Genomic DNA, 27,503 nt, shown 5'->3' with positions numbered 1-27,503 from the left:
TTAACCAGGACCTGGGCATATCTACAAACTAGCAGCAGAGCTACAAGCAGGTACAGCTTTTCTGCTTACCAGGATGGCACACGGCTGGAAAAAACAAAACAAAACACATTTTATCAAAGCATCAATTAAGATGATTTTTAATTTTGGTTAAAATTGGTATTTGAGTGATGTCTTGTGTTCTCAATTTTTCTTTTCTCTTTTCCCTTTGAAGTAATATTTTGGCTTGATGCATACTTTTTTTTCTGGTGGGATGATGTGGAAAAATGGCTGCATATGCAAAACGGCTCAGAGGGCTTTTGAGGGGGTATGTATATTCCCTTTTCACTGCCACATCACAGGAAGGAGTGATGTTGAGATGGATTCAGATGGTGAAGACTGTCCCATTGCCTGCTCCCTCCTGGGAAGCTGGTCTCAGACCAGTTGTGGCTCCATGGGACAAGTCTGGTCAGTGTTTATGAGCATCTATGGAGATCAGCTGCTGCGGCTGCTGCTAGTGGTCCTCTGGCTTGGATGGTTTCACTGTCTGAATGTGCTTTCCTCTTGTTAAATGCAGTTACTGGGGCTTGCTGGAGGGAGGATCACTGTAGGAACATAAATCTGCATTTACTGGTATTTTAAAAGACACAGATCTAGTTTTCATCTCTACAGAAAGCAAGGTACTTGGAGTACCTGGTCTTCATCCAACTAGCAATCCAAATTCATTACTCACTTCTGAAAACGTTTGTGCATTTACCGATACCAAAGAACTAGAGATGAACTGAAACATCCAGGGCTTATTTACTTTGTGTGTTGTTCTCTCACAGTCACATTCTCTTGAAAGAAATGAATAGGATGGCAGACATTTTACAATGAGACTCATACCGTAATTACACTTCAGTGGCTGGCAGGTAAGTTGTCTCAGGTACTTGTCAGCAATTACCAAAGCACTTTGTCCATTCAGCTTGCATCTTAATGTAAGAGGTTCACTGAAAATTTCATCACGAGAATAGCTTTTAGGTAACTTGACAGTAACAGTCCACCTACGCTGTTTGTAAATTGTGTGTAAAAAGCTGGAGTATGAGTCTCACTTGTCATAGATTCAAGATGGAAAAACCCCACGTCAGGGAAATAAAATCTTGATTGCTATTTTAGGATAAAGGCTTCACCACAGACGTGCAGTAAAAAAAACCCAAACGTTTTCACAACTGAGTGTTACTTTTAGAATCACTGTATTAGCAGCCTGCGGAGCTTTCCACAAAAACGTTTTTTTGCCCTTGTTTTACATGGGTAGGGCGTGCAACAAATAATCAGAAAGCTCAGGAATGTTGCAGAGGGCAGTTATGTGCTTGACCTCGAGCTGTCCGTACAGGGCAGGGGAGACGGCGGGTTTATTCCAGCGCAGGTACAGCCAGCTACTGACCAGCTGCCTGGTCCGCCGGGGTGGATGGATGAAGTCTCGTGTCACCCGGGGGGTCGAACTTGGGGTTATGACTCAGGCAGGGCCTTCGCCCCTGTCCCAAGCCCTCCCATGCCAGGCTGGGCTGTGCAGCACTGGGGCTCCAACCCTCCTGTTGCATCAGCCTTTGACATTCCATCCCAGCACTTTCTAAATCCCGGTATTTTTAAAAATCTGATCCCCGAAAATAGAGAGGCACCCAAAGCAAAGGCTTTTACACATCTTCCTGGCCATTCTCCTTGGATCACAGCACTCCTGGTAAGTTTACAGGTACAGAATAAGGTGAATAATCAGAATTTTATTTCTTTACAGATATTCTGCTATTTATATATTTTAGGCCGAAAAGATGAAAATCCAATTTGTGTGTGCAAACAAATAAATACATGTGTCTCACTGTGCATGTTGCAGCACTTGGGAGTGGTGGACCGTGGGAGGCAGTACAGCCCGTTTCACCGAGTACATTTCTGAAAGGGCAGCACATACGGAAAAAATCAAGCAGAACTGAAGTTTAACAGGAAGCACTAAAAATTTATTTTTATTTTTTTTTTTTTATTTTGCCCTTTAAAAATAAAAGAAAACAAGTTCAGTTGCTGGATTTATGATTTAAAATGTTGGGTTTACAGTGCTGTACATTAAGAGAATTCAAGCAATTCCTATTCAAATTTAAATGCCACCATTTTGAGGCTGCGTATGTTATTGTATGTAGCCATAATGGGCTAAAGAAATCAGAGAGGAGCTCCCTGTATCAGTATGGCAACTATAAGATCCCCTCACATTTCACAAGCACAGCCCCACGGGATTTGCAGTCATGGGAAAGGATTTCTAAAGCTGCTGTTTCTCTTTCCCTTGTAGCAGGGGACGTGCCGTGGCGTAGCATGACTGCTCTTCACCCCACGTGCCATGCCCTTCCCCAACAGCTCTGACCTCAGCCCGTCCTCCTTCATCTTGGCCAGCATCCCGGGGATGGAGGCTGCCCATTTCTGGATGGCGATCCTTCTCTGCTCCATGTACCTCTTGGCGGTCGCGGGCAACTGCGTGGTGCTGTTCGTGGTGAAGACGGAGCCCAGCCTGCACGCTCCCATGTACTTCTTTCTCTGCATGCTGGCTGCCATCGACCTGGCCTTGTCCACGTCCACGGTGCCACGCGCCCTCTCCCTCTACTGGTTCAACAGCACAGAGATCAGCTTCAGTGCCTGCCTTGTCCAGATGTTCCTCATCCACACCCTCTCAGCCATCGAGTCCACCGTCCTCCTGGCCATGGCCGTGGACCGGTACGTGGCCATCTGCCACCCACTGAGACATGCTGCCATCCTCACCAATGCTGCGACAGTGAAAATAGGGCTGGTAGCCATGGCCCGGGGAGTTCTCTTCTTCCTGCCTTTGCCTTTGCTCCTGCTGCCCCTTCCCTTCTGCAGCTCCCGGCTGCTGTCACACTCCTTCTGCCTGCACCAGGACGTGATGAACCTGGCCTGTGCCAACGCCACCCCCAGCGTGGTGTACGGCCTCACCGCCATCCTGCTCGTCATGGGGCTGGACGCCGTCCTCATCTGCCTCTCCTACGTCCTGATCCTCAAGGCTGTCTTGCGGCTGGCGTTGTGGAAGGAGAGGCTCAAGGTGTTCAGCACCTGCGTCGCCCACATCTGCGTGGTCCTGGCCTTCTACGTGCCCCTGATCGGGCTGTCTGTGGTGCACAGGTTTGGGAAGGACCTGGCTCCACTGGTCCATATCACCATGGGGAACATCTACATCCTGGTGCCTGCTGTGGCCAACCCCATCATCTATGGGGTGAGGACCAAACAGATACAGAGGAGGATCCTGAATTTAATTCATATATACAATGACAGACCCGCCCAGTGACCTGTGCTCCACTGCTGCTTCCTGGATCCTCACACCAGCTCCTCTTGTTTTACACTTGGACGTTTTGGTGCAGGACTGTCCTCTGTCTGTAAGGCACCTAGCACAAGGTGGGGGACTCTGAGGTGCTAGCAGAAGGCTAGAAGTAAACAGCAATTGTAAACTCCTTCCAAGAGTGTTTAGCCTCATCAATCTTGCAGAGAATCTACTACAACGATCTAAATCCAACCCTGACCCAGCAGGTAGTGCAATGGGAAGGAACAGTGTCTCAGCAAACTAATGAAGATGCCTTGACATTGCATTTCATTGTTCCTATCTCACCTGTAAAATGGCAGAGCTGAGTGAATGCTACAGTGTTTTTGGAATGGTTTTGGTAATTCAAGGTTTCTGCTTGTGGCACATTCACTTTCCAGAAATATTTTGGCAAAACTTTTGATAGAAACTTTGGCTGTTGCAACAAACTCTATGTAAAGTAATTACAGCAAGTGACATCATAGATGCGGAAATGCACTTCAGAAGTCCTCCACCTCTGCGGTCTTGCTCTGACCTGTTGGGTGTTCAGTCAAGACAGCTCAGCCTCCTTGTGTCAGATGTTATTAGTAGCAATTTTAAAAATAATTTCAGTTAATTAATATATACAATAAACCAACAGCATCTCAGGCAAAAAAACAAGCAAGTTATAAATGCTAGTGATACTTCCAAGCTGAAGGAAGTGGTATTTGCAGGTCAAAGGTGTTTCATAGCTTTGTCTTCACATTACTTGGAATTCTTAAGAAGTTATGAATTCGGTTCAAGATCTTCATCTTTCAAGCTCTTCTTATACTTCATTGGTATTCCCCATGAAAGAGAGCACCGGACAGCCTTTCCTCCCTTCATTCTCGTAACTCTTCTACCAGTGGGACACCACTACAAAACTCTTTCACTACAAGGAAAGCCAACAAGACTTGGGGCCAGTGAAGAAGGTCTGAAAGCAAACTGCATTTGTTTTCAAGTCATCACAAAATTACAGAATGGTTGAGGTTGGAGGCACATATGAGGTCATCTGATCCAACCCCCCAGCTCAAGCAGGGCCACGTAGAGCCCATTGCCCATGACTGTGTCCAGACAGCTTTTGAATAGCTCTAAGGATGGAGACACCGCTTCCTATTTTGGAAAAAGGATAAAGATCCTGGGAAAGGATATAGTACAAGAGGATTTTGCAAAGAAACATAGAGATTTGAAGAGTGTTCTCTTCTAGTTTTTTTCCTAAGGTTCTTTGTCCTTTTAAAAATCAATCTCTTTCTTTATAAATAGAAAGAAAAAAGCAATCTCTTCTTTTTCCTCTGGGTTTCACAGAATCATAGAATGGCAGGGGTTGGAAGGGACCTCTGGAGATCATCCAGTCCCACCCCCTGCCAAAGCAGGGTCACCCAGAGCAGGTCACACAACACTTCGTCCAGGAGGGTTTTCAATATCTCCAGTGAAGGAGACTCCACAACCTCCCTGGGCAGCCTGTTCCAGTGCTGTCACCCTCAGAGCAAAGAACTTTTTCCTCATGTTGAGGCAGAACTTCCTGTGCTCCAGTTTGTGCCCATTGCCCCTTGTCCTGTCGCTGGGCACCACTGAGAAGAGCCCAGCCCCATCCTCTTGACACCCACCTTTAGATACTGTTAAGTGTTGATAAGATCCCCTCTCAGTCTTCTCTTCTCCAGGCTGAAGAGCCCCAGGTCTCGCAGCCTTTCCTCATGGGAGAGATGCTCCAGTCCCCTCATCCTCCCCATAGCCCTCCGCTGGACTCTCTCCAGCAGTTCCCTGTCCCTCTTGAACTGGGGGGCCCAGAACTGGACACAGCACTCCAGATGTGGCCTCACCAGGGCAGAGCAGAGAGGGAGGAGAACCTCCCTTGACCTGCTGGCCTCACTCTTCTTCATGCACCCTAGGACACCATTGGCCTTCTTGACCACAAGGGCCCATGGCTGGCTCATGGGTAACTTTCTGTCCACCACAACTCCCAGGTCCTTCTCCTCAAAGCTGCTCTCCAGCAGGTCGACCCCCAGCCTGTACTGGTACGCGCGGTTATTCCTCCCCAGGTGCAGGACCCTACACTTGTCCTTATTGAACCTCATCAGGTTCCTCCCCACCCAGCTCTCCAGCCTGTCCAGATCTCGCTGAATGGCAGCACAGCCTTCCACAGTGTCTGCCACTCCTCCCAGTTTAGTATCTCATCAGCAAACTTGCTGAAGGTCCACTCTGTGCCTTCATCTAGGTCGTTGATGAATATGTTGAATAGGACCAGACCCAGTACTGACTCCTGGGGAACACTGCTATTCACAGGCCTCCAGCTGGACTCAGCACCACTAATCACAACCCTCTGAGCTCTGTCCTTCAGCCCTTTCTCAACCCATCCCACTGTCCACTCATCTATCCCGCACTTCCTAAGCTCACCTATGAGGATGCGATGGGAGACAGTGTCAAAACCTTGCTAAAGTCGAGGGAGATGACATCCACTACTCTCCCCTCGTCTGCCAACCAGTCATGACATCACAGATGGCCATCGGGGTGGTCAGGGATGATTTCCCCCAGGTGAATCCATGCTGGCTGCTCCTGATAATCCTCTTTTCCTCCACCTGTTGAGTTAACAGCCAGAACGAGCTGTTCCGTCACCTTTCCAGGGATGGAGGGGAGGCCAACTGCTCTGTAGTGCCCCGAATCCTCCTTCTTGCCCTTTTTGAAGACTGGAGTGACACTGGTTTTCCTCCAGTCGTCAGGGACCTCTCCTGTCCTCCATGACCTGTCAAGGATGATGGAGAGCAGCTCAGCAATAACACCTGCCGCCTCCCTCAGCACTCGCAGGTGCATCCCATTGGGGCCCATGGATTTAGGAGGGTCCAGTCCGGCTAAGAGATCCCTCACCCAACCCTTCTTAACCAAGGGACAGTCTTCCTTCCTCCAGACTTCCTCTCCTACCTCCAGGGTCTGGGATTCCTGAGGCCCAGCCTTAGCAGTAAAGGCCGAGGCAAAGAAGGTGTTCAGGAACTCTGCCTTCTCCAGATCCTCCATCACCAGGGCACCCGCCTCATTCAGCAGGGGCCCCATTTTCCCTGGTCTTCCTTTTGCTACCGATGTATGTGAAGAATCCCTTCTTACTGTCTTTGACGTCCCTAGCCAGACTTAATTCCAAACAGGCCTTAGCCTTCCTCATTGCATCCCTGCATACTCTGACAATATTCCTATATTCGGCCCAAGTGGCCAGTCCCTTTTTCCACATGTTGTAAACTTCCTTCTCCCCTTTGAGTGTTTCCAGAAGCTCCTTGCTCATCCAAGCAGGCCTTCTGCCTCCTTTGCTCGATTTCTTCCTCATAGGGATGCATCAGTTTGGGGCTTGGAGGAAGAGGTGCTTGAATAGTGACCAGCTGTCTTGGGCCCCCCCTACCTTCTAGAGTCCTAGCCCATGGGATTCCTCCAAGTAGGTCTTTGAAGAGGCTGCTTTTGGCTCTCCTGAAGTCCAGGGTTGCAATCCTACTGATTGCCCTGCTTCTTCCACACAGGATCCTGAACTCCACCATCTTGTGGTCACTACAGCCAAGGCTGCCCCGAGCCTTCACATCCCTGACCAGTCCTTCTCTGTTTGTTAGTATGACATCCAGCAGCGCAGCTCTCCTTGTTGGTTCCTCCACCATCTGAGTCAAAAAGTTATCACCATCAGTGTTTTGCAGGAACCTCTTGGACTGTAGGTGCTTGGCTGTGTTACTTTTCCAGCAAATATCAGGGTGGTTGAAGTCCCCCATGAGAACCAGGGCCTGTGACTGGGAGGCTGCTTCCAGCCGTTTGTAGAAGGCTTCATCTACCTCCTCATCCTGACCAGCTGGCCTATAGTAAATGTTCAGCACAATGTCTCCCATCTTAACCTGCCCCGCAATTCTTACCCATAAGCTCTCAACTCGCTTGTCATTCCACCCTAGGCAGAGCTCAATACACTTCAGGTGCTCTCTCACATAAAGAGCAACTCCCCCACCTTGCCTAGTTGGCCTGTCTTTCCTAAAGAGTATCTAGCAGTCCATGACAGCATTCCAGTCACATGAGCTGTCCCACCATGTCTCAGCAAGCGATATGAAATCATGGCCCTGTGAGCGCACAAAGACCTCCAGTTCTTCCCGCTTATTCCCCATGCTGCGTGCACTGGTGTATAAGTGTTTCAGGGAGCTGAGTGTGTAGATTCCACGCTCGATGGCTGGTAGGACATTTGGTTCTCAAAAATACTAGTACGCTGCCCCATGAGTACTAAGCTACTACCCCCATGCAGCTCCCTGGCAGGCCCAAATACATCCCCACCTCCCTTCGAATCTAGTTTAAAGCTCTCTCAGCGAGTCCTGCTAACTCCTGTCCTAGAACACTCTTCCCCCTATAAGATAAGCTTTCTGCTTCTGTTGACAGCAGGCTGGTATCTTGAGGATCAATCCATGTCCAAAGAACCCAAATTCCAGGCACCTCGTTTGCTCTTATTCTCCTGCCATGCCACATTGGGAGGAGCTTGGCTCCATCTTTTGAGAAAGCTAGAGGAAGGCTGGTCTTCTGCTGTTGGGTCTTCCCAAAACCTTTCCTTTTCCAGGCTGAACAAGATCATTTTCCTGGGTTGAACGTTCCTCCAATGCTCTCCGCATGGAGCACTGCTCCAACCCCAGCCACCCTGGGAGCCATCAGCTGAACGCATTCCACTTCGTTGACGCCTTTCTCGCGCTGGGGCCCAAAACCAGATGCAGTGTTGGGTGTGGTTTAGCAAGTGCGGAGCAGAGTGTGGGAGAATCCTTTGGGGGCACGGCAGATCACTTTCAGAATGGTCAACTCAGAGCCCAAACAACAGATATCAGAAGGAACTGCTAGAGAAAGAGGAAAGAGAAAAATCAAAATTACAGAACATGTAAATCAGAACTGATTCCCACCATGCAAGTGGCAGTGTCCTTGATGGTCTAAGTTTTGATGGGAGAAGTTCCATTTAGTGTTAGGACAGTTTGCGCAGGGTTTTATTCAGTTGGGTCCTGAAAACCTTCAAGGATGGAGGCAGCACAACCCCTCTGGGCAACCTTCTTTTGCTTGGCAAGTGCTCCTGCTGCCTCCGTGCATGCTGGTGTAATAGAAACAAGCTGAGCTGTGAAAGAGAAATATATTATCTGAGAACAAACAGGGAAATACATGGAAAGGAGGCAATGAAGAATGAGTTCCATCAGGGAGGACAGAAGACAGGTCTAAGCGCTGCACTCTGGGGCTCTGCATCTTGTCCATAACTTGCAGGTGTGCTAAAAGAGGTATCTTCCCCAACACACATGCTGTCTTGCATCAGGGCTTCAAGTGACAGCGAGATTTGGTGGAGTTTGGTGCAGTTTCTTCCAATTGCCAGGTAACACTGGCAGCAAAATGGGTGTCCTTTCTGTAGTCTCTGCCTATATAGCCTTAGTCTCCAGGAAACAGATCTTGTTATAAATTTTCTGCTAAATTAAAGCCCATTTTATTTCAAAACAGATACTTTCATTTCAGGGAATTCCATGTAGTCGTCATCTGGGACTTTAAGGCAATTTTGCCCCCTGCTTTTTTTGTCATATTCTGTCTTATTAGAGCTTTGAAGGGCAAAAAATTTTCATGGAGATGAAAAGAATCTGTACCTGCCTAATGTGATGTGGGAAGCGTGAATGAATTTTTCAGAGGTGTGCTGTGGATCTAAACTCTTTTTGGATGGCCATGGCGTTGGGAAACGTCTCCTGCTCATTTTCCCTAAGGTCCTTTTTTTTTTCCTTTTGGGCTGAGAGAAAAATTAATAAAGAAAAATGAATGAATGAACCATGCTGAAAATGCTGTGTTATATTGCCTAGCAATCTGTTGCTCAGAAAGGCAGTTCATAGAGCCTCAGAGCAGGGCGGCATGATGAATTTTGCCCCGATACAGATGAAACCTGTGTGGGATTGTCAGTCTCCATCCAGTTTTCCAAACTTTTGTCATGGAGGATTGCTTTGCTGGGGAAGAGAGGGAACATGCCTTCTTCCTCAACGCATGTCTTTGCTGATGACTATGACAAGGGCTTTCCAGCTGAAACGTCCATTGCTGAGGCCCCAGGTCACCTCTGCAGCAGAAAGAAAAGACCAACCAGAGCACTAGGCCTCTGAACACCCATCTCCTCCATGAGGAGAACTAGAGGTGGGGATGGACCGACTTAGGTGGGACCCAGCTGGCTCCAGGAAAGTGGGGCGAGAGCTGGGTTCACTTTCAATAAGGACTGAAAAGGGAAGGGTTGGGACATGGAGAAGGATGGAGAAGAGGACGAGAGGGGAGTATGATTTGGTGGGGAGAGGATTGGGCATCACAGGAGTTTGGAGGTGGCAATAGGGGCAACGAGGAGAGGCATGGGGCTGGAGCAGTTGTGGTGATCTCCTGTGCCACTTGCTTTTTAATTGAAATTGGCTTTCAAGATTTGGCACAGAGATGCTCTGCTGCGTCAGCTCCACAACCGCAGCACCGGGGGGAGCAGGGTGCCACGCAGCAGGGACAGTTACTTCACCAACAAGCGGAGGGGTCTCCAATCTGCCTCTTGCTGTTTCCCCATTCTCCATCCATGTAATGGGGAGGATGCTGCTGACTTCCCTCTCCAAGCCTGTACTAGAGCTATGGGTGAAACGTAGCAGAGAAAGGATAGACCGCTGTCGTTTGGAAACAACTTCCTAATTCATGCTGCTGCAGCTTGAATTCCAAACCCCATCCTGTGATGTACTCTTGAACTGCTCCACGGCTCTTAAGTCTCCTCCAAATAAATGCACTGCAAGAAAAGAGATACAAAACTGCGCCAAATGCAGCTGTGTCTATCAGGTCATAGACACTGAGGGGTTAAAAACTGTGTATTCCTCTCTCTTTGCCTGCACCTGAAGTAGCAGGGGAACTGCAGAGCTCCCTGCTGGGATTTATCTGTCAGACAGACAAACATCCCCTGGTCCCTGCAGTGCAGAGTCCCTGCATGGAGACCTGCAGAGGGCAGGGGAGTATTTAGGGTTGGGGCAGCAATTTGTTGCTCTGCAATGAGGCTCTTTATGCCATCACTCCTCCTGGGCAGCAGCAGCAAGCCTTGAACAGCCCCCAGTTAGTGGAGCTTGCAGGCACGCTCCAGTCTCTCACACAGCCTTTGCCTGGACATTGTGTTCCCTCTCCTGCTGTGCTCCACGGAAGGATGAAGTTTTAGGTAAAGCAGCAGCAACAGAGGCAGCTGGCAGGAAGGAGGTGGAATGAAGAAAGAAAAACATCAGGAATTTCAATTCCTAGGATGTTTACAGCCACATGGATAAAAACCCCAGGTGACCCCAAGCCATACATGTCTGTAAGGTTTCAAGTGCAGCCTTGACAGCCCAGCTCCAGCTGGGGACTGGTGGCCGTGCTGGGCTGGGCTGCGGTGGTCACGCTGTGAAATCTCGCTCTGAATGCAGCAGGAGCACAGCCCGCTGCTGCAGCCAGCTCAGCTAGCACCGGACCCAAGGGGAGGAAAAGCCCAGCTCTCCTCTGGCAAGCTGCTGTTGCCTCCTCCCTCCCTCGGCTCCCCGCAGCTCTCCAGCACAAGCGCCCTGGACCTGGGAAGGATTCCAAAGGGTCTCATAAGGTCAGGAACATTGGCCTAATCTGTGCTGCAGGGCTCTTACTGGGATCCTCTTTGCCAGGTATTGAGGAAAAAACAAGAGCTGCTCCATGTGCAGGGGCTGGGAGACCTTCAGCCTTCTTTGGGGGGAGAAATGACATTACTGGAGCCCTGCCTTTGTAGGGGAAGGAGTCGTCAAATCCTGTGGGGCTGGCTCAGTGTTTCGCCCTGAAATTGGATGTTTCTTCACTGAAGCAAACACTGGTGCCTCTCTCTACTCTGGCAAGCTGCACAGTGCTGGTAAAAGCTTCTGTAGAGCGGTAGGGTTGGGGCTGATGATCTCCTGTCCAGGACACTTGCTTCAAAAGCGCTCTCTGGAAACTGTGAAGGAGCTGTCACAGGGCTGGCCAGCCGCGAAGGGGAATTGGAGCTTCTAGGCCATACCTCATGCCAGGCTCCCTTTGCCATGGACCAGATCAGGTGGAGGGGGTTTGATGCTTTTCTATAGGACACAAGAGCCCTCACTGTAGGCAAGAGACAAGAAGGGTTTCATGTCTCTGAACTCTACTGCCTTCTCCCACCCTCCGTATTTCCTCCTCATTGGCATCCCTGGGCTGGAGAAGGAGCAGTTCTGGATTGCCTTCCCCTTCTCTATCGTGTATGCCATTGCCATGCTGGGGAACATCACCCTCCTCCTTGTTGTAAAGGCAGAGCAGAGCCTACACGAGCCCATGTACCTCTTCCTGGCCATGCTGGCCTTCACTGACCTCGTCCTGTCAACATCCACGCTACCCAAAATGCTTGGCGTCTTCTGGCTGGGCTCAAAGGAGATTGCCTTTCTCTCCTGCCTTGCCCAGATGTTTTTCATCCATACCTTCTCGACGGTGGAGTCGGGCGTGCTCATGGCCATGGCCTTGGATCGATACATCGCTATTTGCCACCCGCTGCGGTACTCCAGCATCCTCTCTGTGCCCGTGGTGGTGGCCCTTGGGAGCCTGGTACTGGTGCGTGGGGTCCTCATGGTGAGTCCTGTCTGCTTCCTCATCTGCAGGATGACCTTCTGCCAGCATCACGTCATCTCCCACTCCTACTGCGAGCACATGGCAGTGGTGAAGCTGGCTTGTGGGGAAACCAGAGCCAGTTACGTTTATGGCCTCTTTGTGGCTTTCACAGTGTTAGGATGTGACGTGATCCTGATCTCTGTGTCCTACACCATGATCCTGCGGGTGGTAAGGAGCTTGTCATCCACAGAGGCACGACATAAAGCCTTCAGCACTTGCGCATCCCATGTCTGTGTCACCCTTGTCTTTTATGCCCCTGCCATCTTCACGTTCCTTGCCCATCGGTTTGGGCAGAACATCCCTCCCCACGTCCATATACTGGTGGCCAATCTCTACCTGCTGCTGCCCCCCATGTTAAACCCTGTTGTTTATGGGGTGAGAATCAAGAAGCTCAGGGACACGGTGGTCCTCCTCTTCCAGCGAAAAGGAGCCTGACCCATGTGGATGTGCTTCAAACTGTGCTCTTAATTTCCTGGTGATGATGGTAAATTTAATGAGAATTAACGCTGTAACTATTTTGTTGTTGAGGGAGAAACCTTTCCTAAGTGCCTGCGGTTCAAGCAGTGCATTCGTGCAATAATCACTAGCTTGCCTCTTCCATTATCACTGTCCAGGAGCTTTCTTCTATGGTGTGATGAAACTTGGCCTAAAGACATTCAGTCTGGCTTTTGCACCCCTGGGAGATGGAGAGTTCACCTGTCCCAGAAGTTAAACTCCTCACTGTTAGAATTCTTTTACTATTAAAAAAAAAAAGATTCTCTCACAATTAAAATGGTCCCTGGACTGTGTGATGGCATTGAAAAGATGCGCAGAGGTGGCACTTAGGGACTTTGTTTAGTGGTGGGCTTGGCAGTGTCAGGTTTATGGTTGGACTCATTGAACTTAAAGGTCTTTTCCAAACTAAATGCTTCTGTGATTCTATGGGAAGATGCTCAGGCATGAATGGGGACTGTTCTTGTAGGGAAGGAAATGCATAGAATTCAATTTTAAACATCAAACATATTTTTTTCAAATAAAACAATATAAGTCAACTCTTCCAATATACTGTCAAACACGTTTTGCAAAATCACTGCTCTATACCTGACAAAGGTAGGCGGCAAAATGAGCTGAAGGTCAGACAACACAAACTCAAGCTCCAAAAGTCAAGCTCTAGTTTGAGTGCAAACTGAAGAGCAGTAATGGATAGAGAGGAGATCTCGGACCTGGCCTGGCGTCTTTCAGAGCTCTCCATCTTCCTGAGCAGCCCTGAGTGTTGTGAGCACCCACGAGGAGCCCCTGGGCTGTGCAGTCTCTCCGAGAGCTGTGTAACAGCAGGGAAGCAGGAGCGGGAGCCCCAGGAACCGAACATGCACTTCTGCTGAAGCAAAGCAGATGTTAGGCTGCAGACAAAACGGGCAATGAATATTTTTTTGGCACCATTTTGGTAGAATACTAAAATTTCCACTCCATTCACCCTTTTTCTTCAGATAAAGCAGAAGTAGCTTTTCACAGAGCACAGGCGGGAGGCAGGGAAAGGCACAGACGGAGAGATACGGCTGCAGCTGCTCAAAGAGCCTCTCTCAGAGCACCCACTTCATAAGGCAGGGCTGCACCATTTCTGGTGGATGGATGCTCACCCACCACCGCTCTGGTGAGGTAGGAGCCCCATTTTTCTTCAGGCTCCACAAAAAATGCTGCTCTTTTCATTTTCCTTAAGAACGTGGGAGCTGCCCTTATAACCGATGTCCACACCTTCCACCACGCTGCTTCCTCCAGTGGCAATGGGAGAGGTCTCCTAAGAGATGCCTTTTTGAAGGAAGAAGTGGCAGCAGGGCAGCACTATCACAGCTGTCAACCTAGTGAACAGCTCTCTGTGTCCTGACATAGAGAATCCCACCATTCAACCATCAGCTAGGTACGGTGCCCCTCCATCTCCATAAGCTTTCTCACATTTTTAGAGGTAAGAATGGTTTAATCAATAAGATAAAGTAAAAAGAGTAAGAAGAAATTTAATAATAACAACAACAGTAATAATAATAATATATAGTAATAATAATAACAGTAGTAGTAATGAAAAGGAATAAAAAACAAGCGAGAGAAATAAGACCTAAGAGAAGACAGTGCGATTGCTCACCACCTGCTGACCGATGATCCATCAATGATCAGCCCCTCCCGTCCAGTTCCCCACAGTTTTTGTACTGACCATGACGTTCTGTGGTACGGACTATCCCTTAGGTAGGCTGGGTCAGCCATCCTGGTCGTGCTCCCTCCTAGCTCCTTATGCACCAGAGCACGGGAAACTGAAAAATCCTTAACTTAGGACCAGCACTACTTAGCAACCACTAAAACATCCGTGTGTTCTCAGCATTGCTCTCACACTGAAGCCAAAACACAGCGCTGTACCAGGTACTCGGAAGAAAATGAACTCTATCCCAGACACAACCAGGGCAAGGGGTCATCAGGCTGGGGCTTGCAGTGAGAAGCATCAGCCTCTTGCTCCCTCTGCCCGTCCCTCTGAGGAAGCTGTGGTTCTGCAGGTCCCAAGTGCGGGCTCACTCCCCCTGTTTGCACCCCAGCTTACTCCATCTGCCCTGTGCAGAGAGCAAGGCGAATAGCTTGTGTGGCTTATTTGTTGTCCTGGCCACCTTTGGGCTCGACTTGCTGTCTATCATCTGTCCTATGTCATGATCGCTAAGACTGTGCTGAGTATCACACCCAGGGGAGAGCGTCTCAAGGCCCTGGACACCTGCATCTCTCCTATCTCTGCTGGTTTCATTTCCGAGATCTTATTCTGAAGTCCGGCAGACTGCTGTGGCAGGATTCGCCCTTGCAGTAGCCTGGCTGACTCTGCAAGAGCCTTACCCACGTGTTTCCCCATCTGCTTAGTGACTTGGTTCTTTATCACAGCCTCTACTGTCCCACCAGTGATGGGAATCAAGCCCACTGCTCAACAGGTCTCAGGAAGCCCATGGAGCCCCTTTTGCAGGTGGAGTTGAAGGGATGATCCGGCCTGCAGCACCACGACCACCTGCTCCTGGGAGTTAGTGATATTTAACTGATATCTCTTTGATGTAACGTCTCCTCCACATTTACTTGGAACTCATCAAGACCCTCTAATCCCTTTGCTATGAAGACAGTGTCACACATAGAAATCCAACACAAGGAATTCACTGAGCTTCTCTGCTGTGGCCTTATCACCCCTGCGGATGCTCCTCACCCTTGGGCACCAAGCGGTCCTCCTGTTGGCTAGCTGGATTCCTGCTTTTGATGCATTTAAAGAGCACCAAAATTTAAATTTAAATTCTGCTGACAGTTAGGGCATCCTTTGCAAGGGGCTCTTCCCATTAATTTTTCTCTCTCTTCAACTCCTGCTTCTGTTCAACCTGTCACTTTTCACGGGCATTTCATGTAGGCGAGCTTCCCACTTCTCAATAACTCCTGGGCTGCTGGCCATGACCAGGCCAGTCTTTGACACAGGAGCCTGAGAAGGCCTTTGCAAATGGGCTTGCTTTGCATGCTCTGGATGACGGGGTTCAACAAAGACAGGGCAAAAAGGTAGACGGTGGTGATAGGCGGGTGGCTGAAGGGTGCAGCATGATTCCCGTGCTCGTGTACAAGGGACAGGCTGACCATGGGGCCGTAGAAGATGAAGAGAGCGCAGAAGTGAGGGACACAAGCGCTGAGGGCTTTGCTCTGCTCCTCTCGGGAGGTGGTGCCCACCACAGCCTGAATGACCATGGGGAAGGACAAGGTGATGAGCACAGAGTCTACGATCACGAACAGCACCAGGGTTAGGCTGTAGAGGTTGTTCAGGGTGGAGTCTGTGCACACCAGCCGTATCTTGTCCTGGTGCAGGCAGTAGGAGTGGGACAGCCTGTGGGACCTGCAGAGCCGCAGTTGGGTGAGCAGGCAGAGGAGCGGGATCAGCATCAGAGAGCAGCAGAACATCCCCAGCCCAACCTTTGCAACCCTGGCACTGGTGAGGATGGAGGAGTATCTCAGAGGGTGATTTCAGCAGCAATTCAAAGGTCATCTGGATTAGATTTCGCAGGGCAATGACAACAAACAGTCTGGTGTCTAGGTGTGAAGATTTAATTTCTTTTCTCCTCCTTGAAGATGTGCCAGAGCAGAGATCTGCCTTTCCCTGTGCTGGTTCAGTCCTTCTTCCTGCTTTATTAACCCCCAGCTCCTCACCTCTGAAGTCAATAATAACATCATTTATTGCACCAGGGTATATATGTCCCAGGACATTGCTAGAGCCTCTTGTCTCAGACTCTGTAAGCAACATCGCTGTCCTTCCCTGGCACCCAGGCCTTGGTGTCTGCTTCCATGTGGGTCCGTCTCCATCTCTCTACACCCGATTTGCAGCCTCTCCCCTCCATCCCCAGCCTTTCCTGCACCTCCACTCTCAGTCCCTCATGCCCACAGCCTCACCCCAGGCACTTCCATGCAGGACACTGCAGGAGGACAATGCTCCCTCTCACCTTCCTTGCTCCTCTGGGCAGCCCTCCCCTTGCCCATGGGCTGTTGCAGCAGATGACAGAGGCCTCTTTCCCCTCCCAGGCTGTGCCTCCAGCCTTTTTGACTGTCCTTGCTTGCAGCTACCCGCCTGCCCAACCGGCTCCCCCTCCTTCGCTTGCTGCCTGTTCAGATTTTCGCCTTTCAGCCTGTGTGGGAGGCCCTGTCTGGAGCTCTGCAAACCACCGCACCCCACCTGGCTGCTGAGCTTGGACCACGCCTTGGCTTTTGGCATCTACCCTCCTGCCTGTCCTCCACCTGCATGGCACCCTCTGGTATCGCTTAACCAGCCCTTCATGGAAGGGAAAGGGGACAGGGCCGTGGTTTTCTCCCAGTTCTTTGTCTGTGTAGCACCCAGCTCCGTAGGACTGTGCTCCTTGACAAGTGTCCCCACCAGCTACAGAAACAGCAGCAATTACCAACATTTCTCTCTCACACACTCGCACACCCGAGGGGACACGGCCACTCCTGCAAGTCTAAATTTGGTAAGGTATTGGCAGGTTTATAACGTTATCCTTCCCCTGCACTTTGGAGATTATTTGCTCTTCTAGTCGTTGTTGCCATCGCCATAGTTCCTTCTGATAGACCACCAAGCTGCTCAAAGTGACAGGCATTCAGGTGACACGTGTCTTAGTGATATACACAGCAACTACAATTCTTAGCAGGAACGTTGTTATTACAGCTAACGGTTACGGGCAAAATGAAGCAACGTGTACGCAAACCCAGCTCGCATTTCTTCTACAGAACTGTCAAACAAGGGCTCCCAATCCACAGCCCACAGATACCTCAGGGAAATACAGTGCTATGTGAAATAAAAATCGTAAAAGAAAAGCTGCCTGAGCTTTGAACATAGGGCTGGTACACTTTGGGGTTCTAAGTGAAAAAAAAAAAAAAAGTTATAAAATGCTCCTCTAACCTACGATAATTATTTCCCTGCCTTGTCTGCTGCTCTTTTCAGGGGCTGCAGAGGCTGATGTTGAAGAATTTAAACTTTTCCAGCCCTCAGCACTCAAGGAATTCACACTCCATCTGTCTATGTAAACAGGGACCATGACATTGTTTAATTGGAGGGCATGTGGCTAAATTCATTGGTGTGCTATGAAAAATGGAATGAATCTATTTCCAACCGCCCCACTTCTGAGACAAAGCTCCAGTCGTCTGTGCATCCACTCTTTACTTTGCCAGCTAGTTAGCAGACAGCTTTCCAGGGTACTCTACTTACCTTCAGCATGAAAATACAGATTTAGGTGTTTGAATCTGGGTGTGCAGACTTGAATGCGTACCTCATCCCCATCATATGTTAATATTCTTTGGATGTCCCACAAAAATAAAACATTGCTTTGTTCACTCTGTGTCATCAACTGTGCTGGCCTGGGTAAATACTCATTAAATGGGAAAAGTCCCGTCCTCCACCCATGGGGCTGCCCTGGAGGCTGGGCATCCTGCCCGCCCCCCCAGTGCCCCTCCATGAAGCTCTTCACCTTGATCGCTCCACAGTGATGCTGAGGAAGGAATATTCCTTGCCTGCTGCTCCCATCCTCCTTTTATTTTTGTCCTTATCGAGACAGTAAGCGATGTGTCTGCACACAGGGAAAGGATGAATTTCCACAGCCCAGCTGGGTGCTGTGCCATGGGGAAGGAGTGGGCGCTCTGGCTCCGGTGGATGCTCAGCTTCTGCCCAGAAGGATGAACACGGAGCCTGCAGACAGAGCGCAATCCTTGCTCGGTCATGCTTCACAGCACCATCTGTCAGGCTCTCAGTGAGTAAGGACCAGAGGAACTGCTTTGCCGTCTCCAAGTATATTCAGCACCAGTCTCTTCAGTGACGGGAGCAAAACATCATCCCATCAGCAGATGGGGCGTAATCTGTGCTTTGTGAAAGATATCATGAAAAAAACACAGTTCTTAAAGCTTGACTTCAGGGCTTTAAATCCTGGCTGAAATATGCTGTTATAGCTCTGGATGTTACTCTCGATAGAAATGCCCACTCCCTCCCCGAGGGATCAGCAGCTCCATCCCTGCGGTGTCCAAGTGTTGCAGCAAGAGGCACCCGGGCTGTGGAAAGCACTAAGAGGACACAGTGTGGTGGGGAAGAGACAGGGATAGATGATAAAGATGTGTGTGGGTAGATGGACAGATAAACAGGCATCCAAGGGGTCTGCTGGCAATAACCCCCTGGGTGGTGAGGTGATGGGTTTGGAGGGTGTGATGATGTAGGCTGAGATACAGACAATTTTCTTCACAGTAGCTCATACGGTGCTGTTGTGGATTTGTGACCAAAACAGCCTTGAGAAAATACTGATGTTTTATTTATTTCTGAGCAGTGCTTACACAGCACCGAGGTCTTTTCTGTTTCTCACCCTGCCCCACCGGCAAGTAGGCTGGGGGTGCACAAGGACTTGGGAAGGGACACAGGCAGGACCCCAACTGACCAAAGGGACATTCCATATGCTACAGCATGGTGCTCAGCAACAAAAACTGGGGGGGAAGGAGGAAAGGCGGGGGGGGGAGTGTTCACTGAACATCTGTGGGGTTAAACCATAACAGAGGGAGATGGATGGATGGATGGATGGATGGATGGATGGATGGATGGATGGATGGAAAGATGGACGGATGGACAGATGGATGGTTGGATGGATGGATGGAAAGATGGACGGATGGACAGATGGATGGATGGATGGATGGATGGATGGATGGATGGATGGATGGATGGATGGAGAGTGTGAAACAGCTGCAGGAATGCACAGTGATAGATAAGCAAGCCAGCTGTGAACCAAAGCTACCCTGTATCACAAAATCTGAGCGGAAAATGACCCACCCAAAACTGACAAGGCTGACATGGAAGCACATTGACCCTTCAGATGCCCTCACCTCTGTTCGGCCCAAGTCCTCAGGCAGAAGATGCAGAGGGACAGGGAACCACACTCCTGCCTGAGTGTTTCCCACGCAGAGGACGCTGTCTGTTTTTATAATGCCCGTGTGACATCTCAGCAGCAACGACAGTTGCCTGGGACCTGCGGCGAGGGCTGAGGCCATGAAATGCACACCAACTACGCAGCCCAGGAAGGTGATGGTACTCCTTTTCGTACCTCGAGATGCCACCACTCTGGGTGGCAGCACAAGGGGAAATGCTGCAAGAGCAAACACGAGGATTGGAATTGTTTGGGAAATGCTGGTCAGAGCAGCAATGAAAAAAAAAATAGATTTCACTAGATTTGTTTCTTCCCTTTTAAAACAGATCTGTGAATTTTTTAAGATGTTAAACATTGAACAAAGTCAATTGTTTGCCTCAAGTATTTACGGGGGGTGAAACTGCTGCTCTGCACTTGCCAACTAGATTTGAAGATACGGTAGAGATGAAATGCCCTGGAAGCACTGCTTAGATTTCATCACTGAATTTTGGGTAAAATAGAGTGCATCTTCAGATCTTTGCACCCCTAGAAAAACACCCACTTTCCTGCCAAGCCTTTTAGTGCAAAAGCGATGCCTCACTTTTCTTTCTCTGTATGCCTGAGAAGATGTAAGTTCTTCCACGGCAAAACTTCAGTGAGAGAGGGTTGGGAAAGGGAGGGAGGGAGGAAGGGAGGGAGAGAAGTGCAGTGCCCACAAGCTCAGCGTGTACTGGCATGGGTGGAGGTTGAGCTGACTTTTTGGCCATGCAAAAGCACCCTTACCTACACGTCGTTTTTGAAACAGCACCAGTGGAATCCAAATAAACCCTTTTAAAGGTACAGATGTTTTATTTTTCCCATGTTATGGACAGGGCAACTAAAATAAAGAAGCAAAACAGAAGCAGCTAATGCTGGGGCTAGGGTTTATGGAGTATTTCCTGGAATATTGTCCCAAGGTGACAATGGAAAATGATCCAGCGGTGACTCAAGTACAGACCGTGCCAGACAATGCCTGCATTTCAGCGCCCTGCGTTTCAGCCCGTGTATCGGAGCTTGTTATCTGGGATAGACAGAAACATGCAAAGATAGCCAAAACAAATTGTCTGGCCTTGCTTTCCCACTGAAAGGGATTCCTTCTCTCTAGTCTTGTCAAACACTGAAAACTTCGTATACATCAAATAAAAATTATTAATAAAGCAAACAGAAATTTCACAAAAAAACCTGTCCCAAAGCGAAGCACTCCCCTCCATGGAAGGAGGTTCTTCCCTGGTAGAAGATGTAGGACAGAGAGAGGGCAAAGGAGGAGCAAGAGCAGTTTGCCTGATTGTTTGAGACACGACCGGGCAGCACATGGCCAGTATGTGGAGAAAGCGGTAGGAGTGCCGAGTGGGACAGGCTGAGCATATTTGCAAAGGGTCTCCTTCCCAGTAGGTGCTTTCCAGCATTCGCGGCAGCTCTGCGTGCCGCTGCAGAAGTAACGGGAAAGCTTTGGAGCGTGACTCAGGGATTTGCTCCACGTCTGTCCCTGCTGATACAACCCAGAGGACCGCCACAGCCACCCTCTGCCACAAGGCTGCCATGGCCATGGGGGCACATGGCTGAGCACCAAACCGTGGCAGGCTTTGGGCAAGATTAATCATCCCTCTGCAACCCTGTGGGGAAGCTAGGTTGTCCCCAGGAGACGACTCTCCCATTCGCAATCTGTCAGGTAGCAGGAAGGAACATGCTCTGTGGTGGGATGGTGCTCTGCTTTCTGGGGACCAGCATGTCCTCCCCGTCATTCACACGTCTCTGCTGTATGGACAAAGGTGGTGCTTCTCCAAACTCTGTTAGCCGCTGCAGTTTGACAGTGTGGATTTGTCTAAATCACATGAACAACCATGGTGTTTTTCACTGAAAACTTGGGTCTCTAGTGCAGGAATTCTTAATTTCTGTGGAGTGGAGCATGGGCAGCTGTCTGCACAGCAGCGGTCATTTAGCTTGGACAAAGAAAGATTGAGTAATACATGATAAAAGGCCACCAACAAAAAAACAAAAACAAAAGATTAATATGGTTTCTGAGTTCACTTTGTGCCAGATGGAGAGAGCTCCTGCACTTCTGGCCAGATGAGTCTTTGGGATATGAAGGAGACACTCCTCATCATCTCAGAAACATTATCGCTGCTGCTTCTGCTTTGGGATGGAAAATGAGCACACGTCTGGTTCTCTTAGTGAAGAGAATTTTGGCTGGAAGGGCACTAAGCAGAGCTGGGTGGAGGTGAGGGCTTGAAAAAAAGGAAAGACGAGGCAGATCAGCTGTGACAAGTCACTCTGGGGTTTCAGACCTTCATTTCCCCAAAGTTATCAAGGGAGATGGATCATAAATCTCTTAATATCCAAATGGTATTTCTCGAGGTTCTTTCGCAGCGTCTCCATGACATCAGATTTTACTAGCCATACATGAAAAAAGTCGTGGTCCTGTTCCCAGAGAGTCCTTGCACAATGTGGCTCATGGAAAACAGCAGCAGAGCCGGCCCCGTCCCTCCAGTCTCACACCTGGGATTGCTTGTGGGCCTGTAGACTAAGCCTTCTCTTACGGGCTAGGCAAGCCGAAAAGGATCCCCCTTGTTTCACAGGCAGATAGATTTTCTGTCCAAATATCTCCGTAACATAATATGTGATGTAAAAAATCTGCCAGAAATGGTTGCTGCAGGAGCACGGAGCCATTAGGCAGCTTGGGTATTTCCATACAGTTTCTTGGAGAAAACAACATCTTTCTTCACTTCTCAAAAGCTATAAAGCATCTTTTGCAAAATCGGGACAAGTACTTTGCCATACATCCTCGTTTCAAGTAGCGTGGGAAAACAGAACAAACATATTGCATGGATGGCTGAACTGTGTTGTGATTATATTCCAGTCCCACCAGCTCTAAGACCTGCCTTCTGAAACGCTCTATTATGCTGATGATCCTGATGAGAATTCCCTCTAGAGGCATAAAATCGTGCCTTGCTCTATATATGAACCCAGCAGGGGCAGCACAGAGTCAGTTAAAGAGTATTTTTGGCTTATGCTAAGAAGTGAACTGTTGGGTTTTTTCTGCTCCTGTTATTTTGGTAAGTGTGGGGATCAGGACAGATATGTATAATTATACCTGATGGTCCTCTGATTAGCCTGCTCCTTAGACTGAAATTAAACTTCTAATAAGAATTCCTGAAAAGGCTCTGGGTTTCAGTGAATTCATTATATTTTTAAGGAGTTTTTAAGGTTCCATTTCCAGGCAATATGCCACAGCAGTTAACGCAAGGATTTCATGGTAGAGAAAACTCTAATGCTTCTCTCATAAGCACAAAACACGTCACCACATTTTTCCTTGCACAGACTTCATTAATTATCCCAGCACAGTTATTAGACACGTTCTTTTCCTTAACACCTGTAAAAACTGCAAACGATGTCTGTTATGAAATAAATAAGAAGTTTTCTCTTCCGTCCCACCATTTGCAAACCTGTGGGCTCCATTTTTGTAGTGGGTCTGCAGGAGGGCAGGCTCCAGGAGGAGAGGTGACATCTCCCAACGACTGAGGAAGAACAGTTATTGCAACCACAGATCACAACAGTTTTCTGATTTGCATAACTTAACACTGTTTCCTAATGCCTTTTCCTACCAATTTGCACAAGAAGCAATCCTCCTGTCATAAAATCTATTCAGCCATTAGTCTGCGCTGCTGTGGTGTAAATTCCCTTCCTTTCCTTCCAAAGCAACAGTGTGCTCATTCGTCAGAGCTTTGCACTGCTGCCTCAGGTTTGAGAGGAGCTTCCGTGAGAGAGGAGAGCAATCCATCAACCTGCCTGCGTGAGCTTCCCATCATTGCAGGGCTCCAGGATGCAATTCATAGGGATGCAGCAGTTTTCTGTCATTTCTAAACTAGACCTGAACCAAATCTGGGCGGCACAGATTTGCAGTTCCTAAGAAGAGAGAGGACACCAAGAGCTCCCTGTTGGGGGTGAGCACTGGACCAGCCCCATGGTCACAGCCTTTCTGCTAACCACATTCCCCACGTGTGGAGGACACCTTACTCCAGATTTCCACCTTAATTTGTTCTGTTCATGTCACTACAAGCACTGGAAATCGTGCTATTCTGTGTGCTAGAAAAGCAGACTAAGACCTCTACCAGCCCTGCATCATGTCCTCTCCATGCTGGCAGTCACTGACCTTGGGCTGCGCCTCTCCACCCTGCCAGGGGTGCTGCAGTCCTTGCTCATGGCCATTAGCCTGTACCACCATCTGTCTCAGCTCTCCCTTACCTGCTCCCTCACCTCCCTGGAGTCAGCAGTGCTGTTTGCCATGCCCCTTTACAGGCTCTCTGCCCCCTGTGGAGCTCTGTGACCATGTCAACAGGCACAAGGGTGACCAAAATAGGGCTGAGGCACCCACAGAGGAGCATAGTCCTGATTGCATCCCAGTCGCCCACCTCCTCTGGCTGCCTGGTGACCAGGGATCCATCCCTTCTGCCTCCATCCCGCGGTGACCTGGCTGCCCTCCAGAGATGGTGTTCAACAACATCTGTTCCCCAGACCTCATTTTCTTCACCATGGGTTCAGATCTGCTCTCCTTTTTTTTTTTTTTCCCTCCATTGTGGTCCTTGTGACACCTCAGCATTGTTCCCAAGGACAAGGCCTTGAAGGTTGTGTGGTCTCAGCCTTCTTCATCCCAGAACTTGGCTAGCCCATCCTGCACAGAGTTGGGAAAGAGGCACCCCCCACCTTCCACACTGCAATGGGCAGCATCTGCGTCCTCCTCCCACCCCTCTTCAACCCGGTCTTTTACACCATCCAAAGCAGTTATAAAGGCACCTTCAACCTGTTTCTCTATGGACCTCTTCAGAACAAGCCATAGGTGAGAAAAGAAAGTAAGGGTCTCGCAGACTCACTGTGCAGGACCCCAGGGTCGGGCGCTCTGGGGGTCTGAAGCAGGGTCAGCGCGTGGGCTGTGCTGCTGTTGGCTGCACATATCCTCTGCACGAAAACCTGCAGATTTGGTGCGTAGGAGAAGCCTGCCGAACCCGGGTGAGACGAGGGCATGTTTTGAAAGAATATGGCCCAAACCAGCTGTGTCCTCCCTGGTAACTCCAGAAACTTCTACCACAGCCAGGACTCTGCTGTGCCAGTTGTGCTGGTTGTCAGCCTCACGGCGTCACAGAATCACAGAATAGTAGGAGTTGGAGGGGACCTCTGGAGATCATCTGGTCCAACTCCTTGTGCAAGGAGCAAGGAGTCCCCGGTCTTGGTTTAAGACAAGATTTACGGGCAAGACAAACACAGTCCTGACTATCTTTATGGTTTTTTCCTGTTCTGTATAATAAAATATCTTTAAAAAAATTAACTTGTCACCTTTGTCCCAGTGAATGAATAACCAAGCCTGACCCACAGCCTCGCTCCACACACTATGAAGGCCCCTTGGGTGGGAGAAGGAGGGCCAGCAGCAGCAAAGCCCAAATACCAGTTAGCGTGGTGCCTTTTGTTCACCAGGTGACAACGGGAACTGGACGCCCTTCATCTGGAGAGAGGGGATCTTTGGGACTGTGGGCACCTGGGGATGCGGGTCTGCTGTGTGCATCAGCCTGATAAGTCCCCCCTGGGGAAGCGGTACCTCCTGTTAGGCCAGCAGACATAGCTAGAAGAAGTGGACATCTCCTGAACCTCCTGAGGGTCAGAGTTCCAAGGTTTTCTCCTGTATCTGCTGCTCTGAAAGGAGATCGAGCATTCCCAGCCCTAGAGCAGAGCAAGACAGGTGCCAGCTCCCGGAGCGCAGCAACGGCTTGGCTGGGAGCTCTGTGCTCTGGATAGCACTGGCTTCGCCTTGTGTCACGTTCACGTAGAGCTGGGAGAACAGATGTGGACTCTTTGCAGTCCCTCATTGTTCCTGCCACCCTCTCTGGAACTCGCTGGGCGTCAGGGCCCTTCGCATGGGTTTTGTCTTCGCAGACCCCCGTGCATGCACTGGCAGGGAGCGCACATGAGAGAGCACTGCAGCGTTACGGAAACGCCGCCACAGCCCTCAGAACCAAGAAATCCACCCACGCGCGGACGGCATCGCACTCGACAGCACAGACCCCCCTGGCCCCCCTCCTTCCCCAGCACAGAGATAGGCAGACTCTGCAGACGTGGTGCTGGGAGGCGTTTATTTGGCGGTCACAGCCTGTCGATACCCAAAGCGCATCTGCTTGCGCTCAGACGTGCCTGCGGCAGAGCAGGGACTCTTCCTCGCGTGGCTGGTCCCGGGATGCTCAGTGGTACTTGCGGGCCAGAGCGTGAGCCACGACACTGACCAGCTTTTGCCAGGCAAACTGGCAAGCAGGGGTGAAATCCCTGCCGAAGTGGGAAGCCAGGACAATGATTAGGATGTCCCCGAGGAGCTGGAGGGGAAAGAGGAAAGTGGATGGGGTTAGTGCTGCTCGAGCTGCTGTGCCACAGCAGAGCACAGAGCAGGGACTGGAGACCCCCGGGCTGGAGATTTTGGACCCACAACCTCTTGAAGAAGGCTCTGTGCTCACACAACTCCACCAACCCCACCCTGTCCTGTCTTTAGCTCTACACAGCTTCTTCCTTCACGCAAGCTCTCCCTCTCCCTGGCTTTCCTGCTGCAGACTTCCCTCCAGCTCTCTCCTTCCCGTACCCCCAGGCACCGCCCTGCAACCCACGGGCTGCGTTTCTCCCGGCTTCTCCCTGAGGCTGAATTCCCCTCGGTGAAAGGACTCTCACATGCTGCACACTCCTCCTCTTCTTCCTCAGCACCCCTGCCTCATCAGAGTGGCCCTCGGGCTGCAGGGATGGTTACAGGGACTGAGTCACTCCCCGTTGTTCCCTGGGATTGCTACAACAAAATCCTGTCTTTACATAGAAAGCTCTAGGTTTTGGAAAAACAGTATTTGCTTCATCCTTAAAAAGAAAAAAAAAAAAAAAATAAAATAAAAATGAAAGGAAGAATCTTGAAACTATTCCCCGCCATTTTTGAGATGCTAAAGGAATTTGGCCTGAGACCTACGCTGCAAAATGCTGGGGTTTTTTTCTTTTTCTCTTTAGATGTAAATGAAGAAAATGATCCATTTTTATTTAACAGTGCTGAAGGAGGAGGGAGTGTCCCAACCAGACAGGCAGCTCATGCTGTACAAGGCAGAAAACTGCTCTGTGGTTTTTGAGCACACTAGCATCTTATCTTGCCATAGGACCTATGATTTCCTTGAATGCTCTGCTTAGCTTCCTTCTGACTCCTCCAGCCCATGCTGCACCCCTTCCCCTGGCTTTTTTTTCTTTTGTCCCCAACCAGATCTCCTTCAGGTAACGATCTCCCAGTACTTTCTTCTCCCCGTAGCTGTGCTGGTACTAAAAATGAGGCTTCTTTTAGTGTGAAAGTCACTCACACTCTTGCAAAAATTCCTGCAGAAGCTATCGTCTTGCTTGGGTACCACACAGGGACTCTGCCTCTGCCAGCCAAAGAAAGTGCCCCTGGACAGCGTTTTTGGGGTCAAAACCCCACAGTTTCAAAGAAAAGGCCCTAGATGGTGTTTTTGGAGGCAATACCCCCAGTTTCAAAGCAAAATCTGACTTTGCTCACATGACATAGGGAAGGGGCTGGGACTGCAAACACAGCTCACCCTGAAGTTCTCGGGGTCCACGTGCAGCTTCTCGCAGTGCAGCTCGGACAGCTTGGCGTAGGTGTTCTTGATGTTGTCCAGGTTCTTGACGGCTTCCCCGAAGGAGGTGAGCACTTTCTTGCCGTGAGCGCGGACCTTGGGGTTGCCCACGATGGCGGTGGGGCTGGAGAGGTTCCCAAAGTTAGCGAAGAACCTCTGGGTCCAGGGATAGACGATCAGCAGCCTGGGGAGAGACAGAGGGACACGAGCAGACACACGGACACTGTTAATGCTCCCAAATTCAATTGCCACATTTTCTCTGTCCGGGCTGACAGAGATGAGGAGGTGCCCAGGAGCTGGACCTACCTGGCCAGGGCCTCGGCACCGCATTCCTCCACATTGACCTTGCTCCAGACGCTGGCGATGAGCTGCTTCTCCTCGGCTGTCCAGTGCACCATGGTGGCGGGCGGCTTTGCTCAGAGCTGCAGGACACAGACCCCGTAGCTGAGCTGCAGACCCCACGGAGGCATTTATCCACTGCCGGCAGCTCCTCCCCGTGCGGCGCTGCGG

At 49.9% G+C, this 27,503-nt stretch overlaps 4 protein-coding genes across 4 annotated transcripts; 2 read left to right on the top strand and 2 right to left on the bottom strand.

The window, feature by feature from the left end:
- The first annotated feature begins 2,335 nt into the window (after positions 1–2,335).
- Positions 2,336–3,292, top strand: LOC104340688 (olfactory receptor 51E2). The gene has a single exon (XM_009960176.2). The coding sequence runs from the start codon at positions 2,336–2,338 to the stop codon at positions 3,290–3,292; it is 957 nt and encodes a 318-aa protein (XP_009958478.1).
- An 8,133-nt stretch (positions 3,293–11,425) lies between these two features.
- Positions 11,426–12,370, top strand: LOC104340389 (olfactory receptor 52R1). The gene has a single exon (XM_009952670.2). It carries the CDS (start codon positions 11,426–11,428, stop codon positions 12,368–12,370), a length of 945 nt encoding a protein of 314 aa, XP_009950972.2.
- Positions 12,371–15,307: 2,937 nt separating this feature from the next.
- On the bottom strand, positions 15,308–24,916 carry LOC104347590 (olfactory receptor 51Q1-like). The gene is made up of 4 exons (XM_009952669.2): positions 24,826–24,916; positions 24,231–24,353; positions 19,304–19,563; positions 15,308–15,913 (listed from the first exon to the last, which is right to left on the bottom strand). The coding sequence occupies exons 1-4, from the start codon at positions 24,914–24,916 to the stop codon at positions 15,308–15,310; spliced, it is 1,080 nt and encodes a 359-aa protein (XP_009950971.2).
- A 655-nt stretch (positions 24,917–25,571) lies between these two features.
- Positions 25,572–27,503, bottom strand: LOC147416140 (hemoglobin subunit epsilon). Its single transcript, XM_086475516.1, has 3 exons — positions 27,300–27,503; positions 26,955–27,177; positions 25,572–25,715 (listed from the first exon to the last, which is right to left on the bottom strand). The coding sequence occupies exons 1-3, from the start codon at positions 27,389–27,391 to the stop codon at positions 25,587–25,589; spliced, it is 444 nt and encodes a 147-aa protein (XP_086331642.1). The 5' UTR covers positions 27,392–27,503; the 3' UTR covers positions 25,572–25,586.

The sequence above is a fragment of the Leptosomus discolor genome, chromosome 1 (genome assembly GCF_034619465.1).
Source record: "Leptosomus discolor isolate bLepDis1 chromosome 1, bLepDis1.hap2, whole genome shotgun sequence".
NCBI lineage: Eukaryota > Metazoa > Chordata > Aves > Leptosomiformes > Leptosomidae > Leptosomus > Leptosomus discolor.
This window is presented reverse-complemented; position numbering and strand designations above follow the sequence as displayed.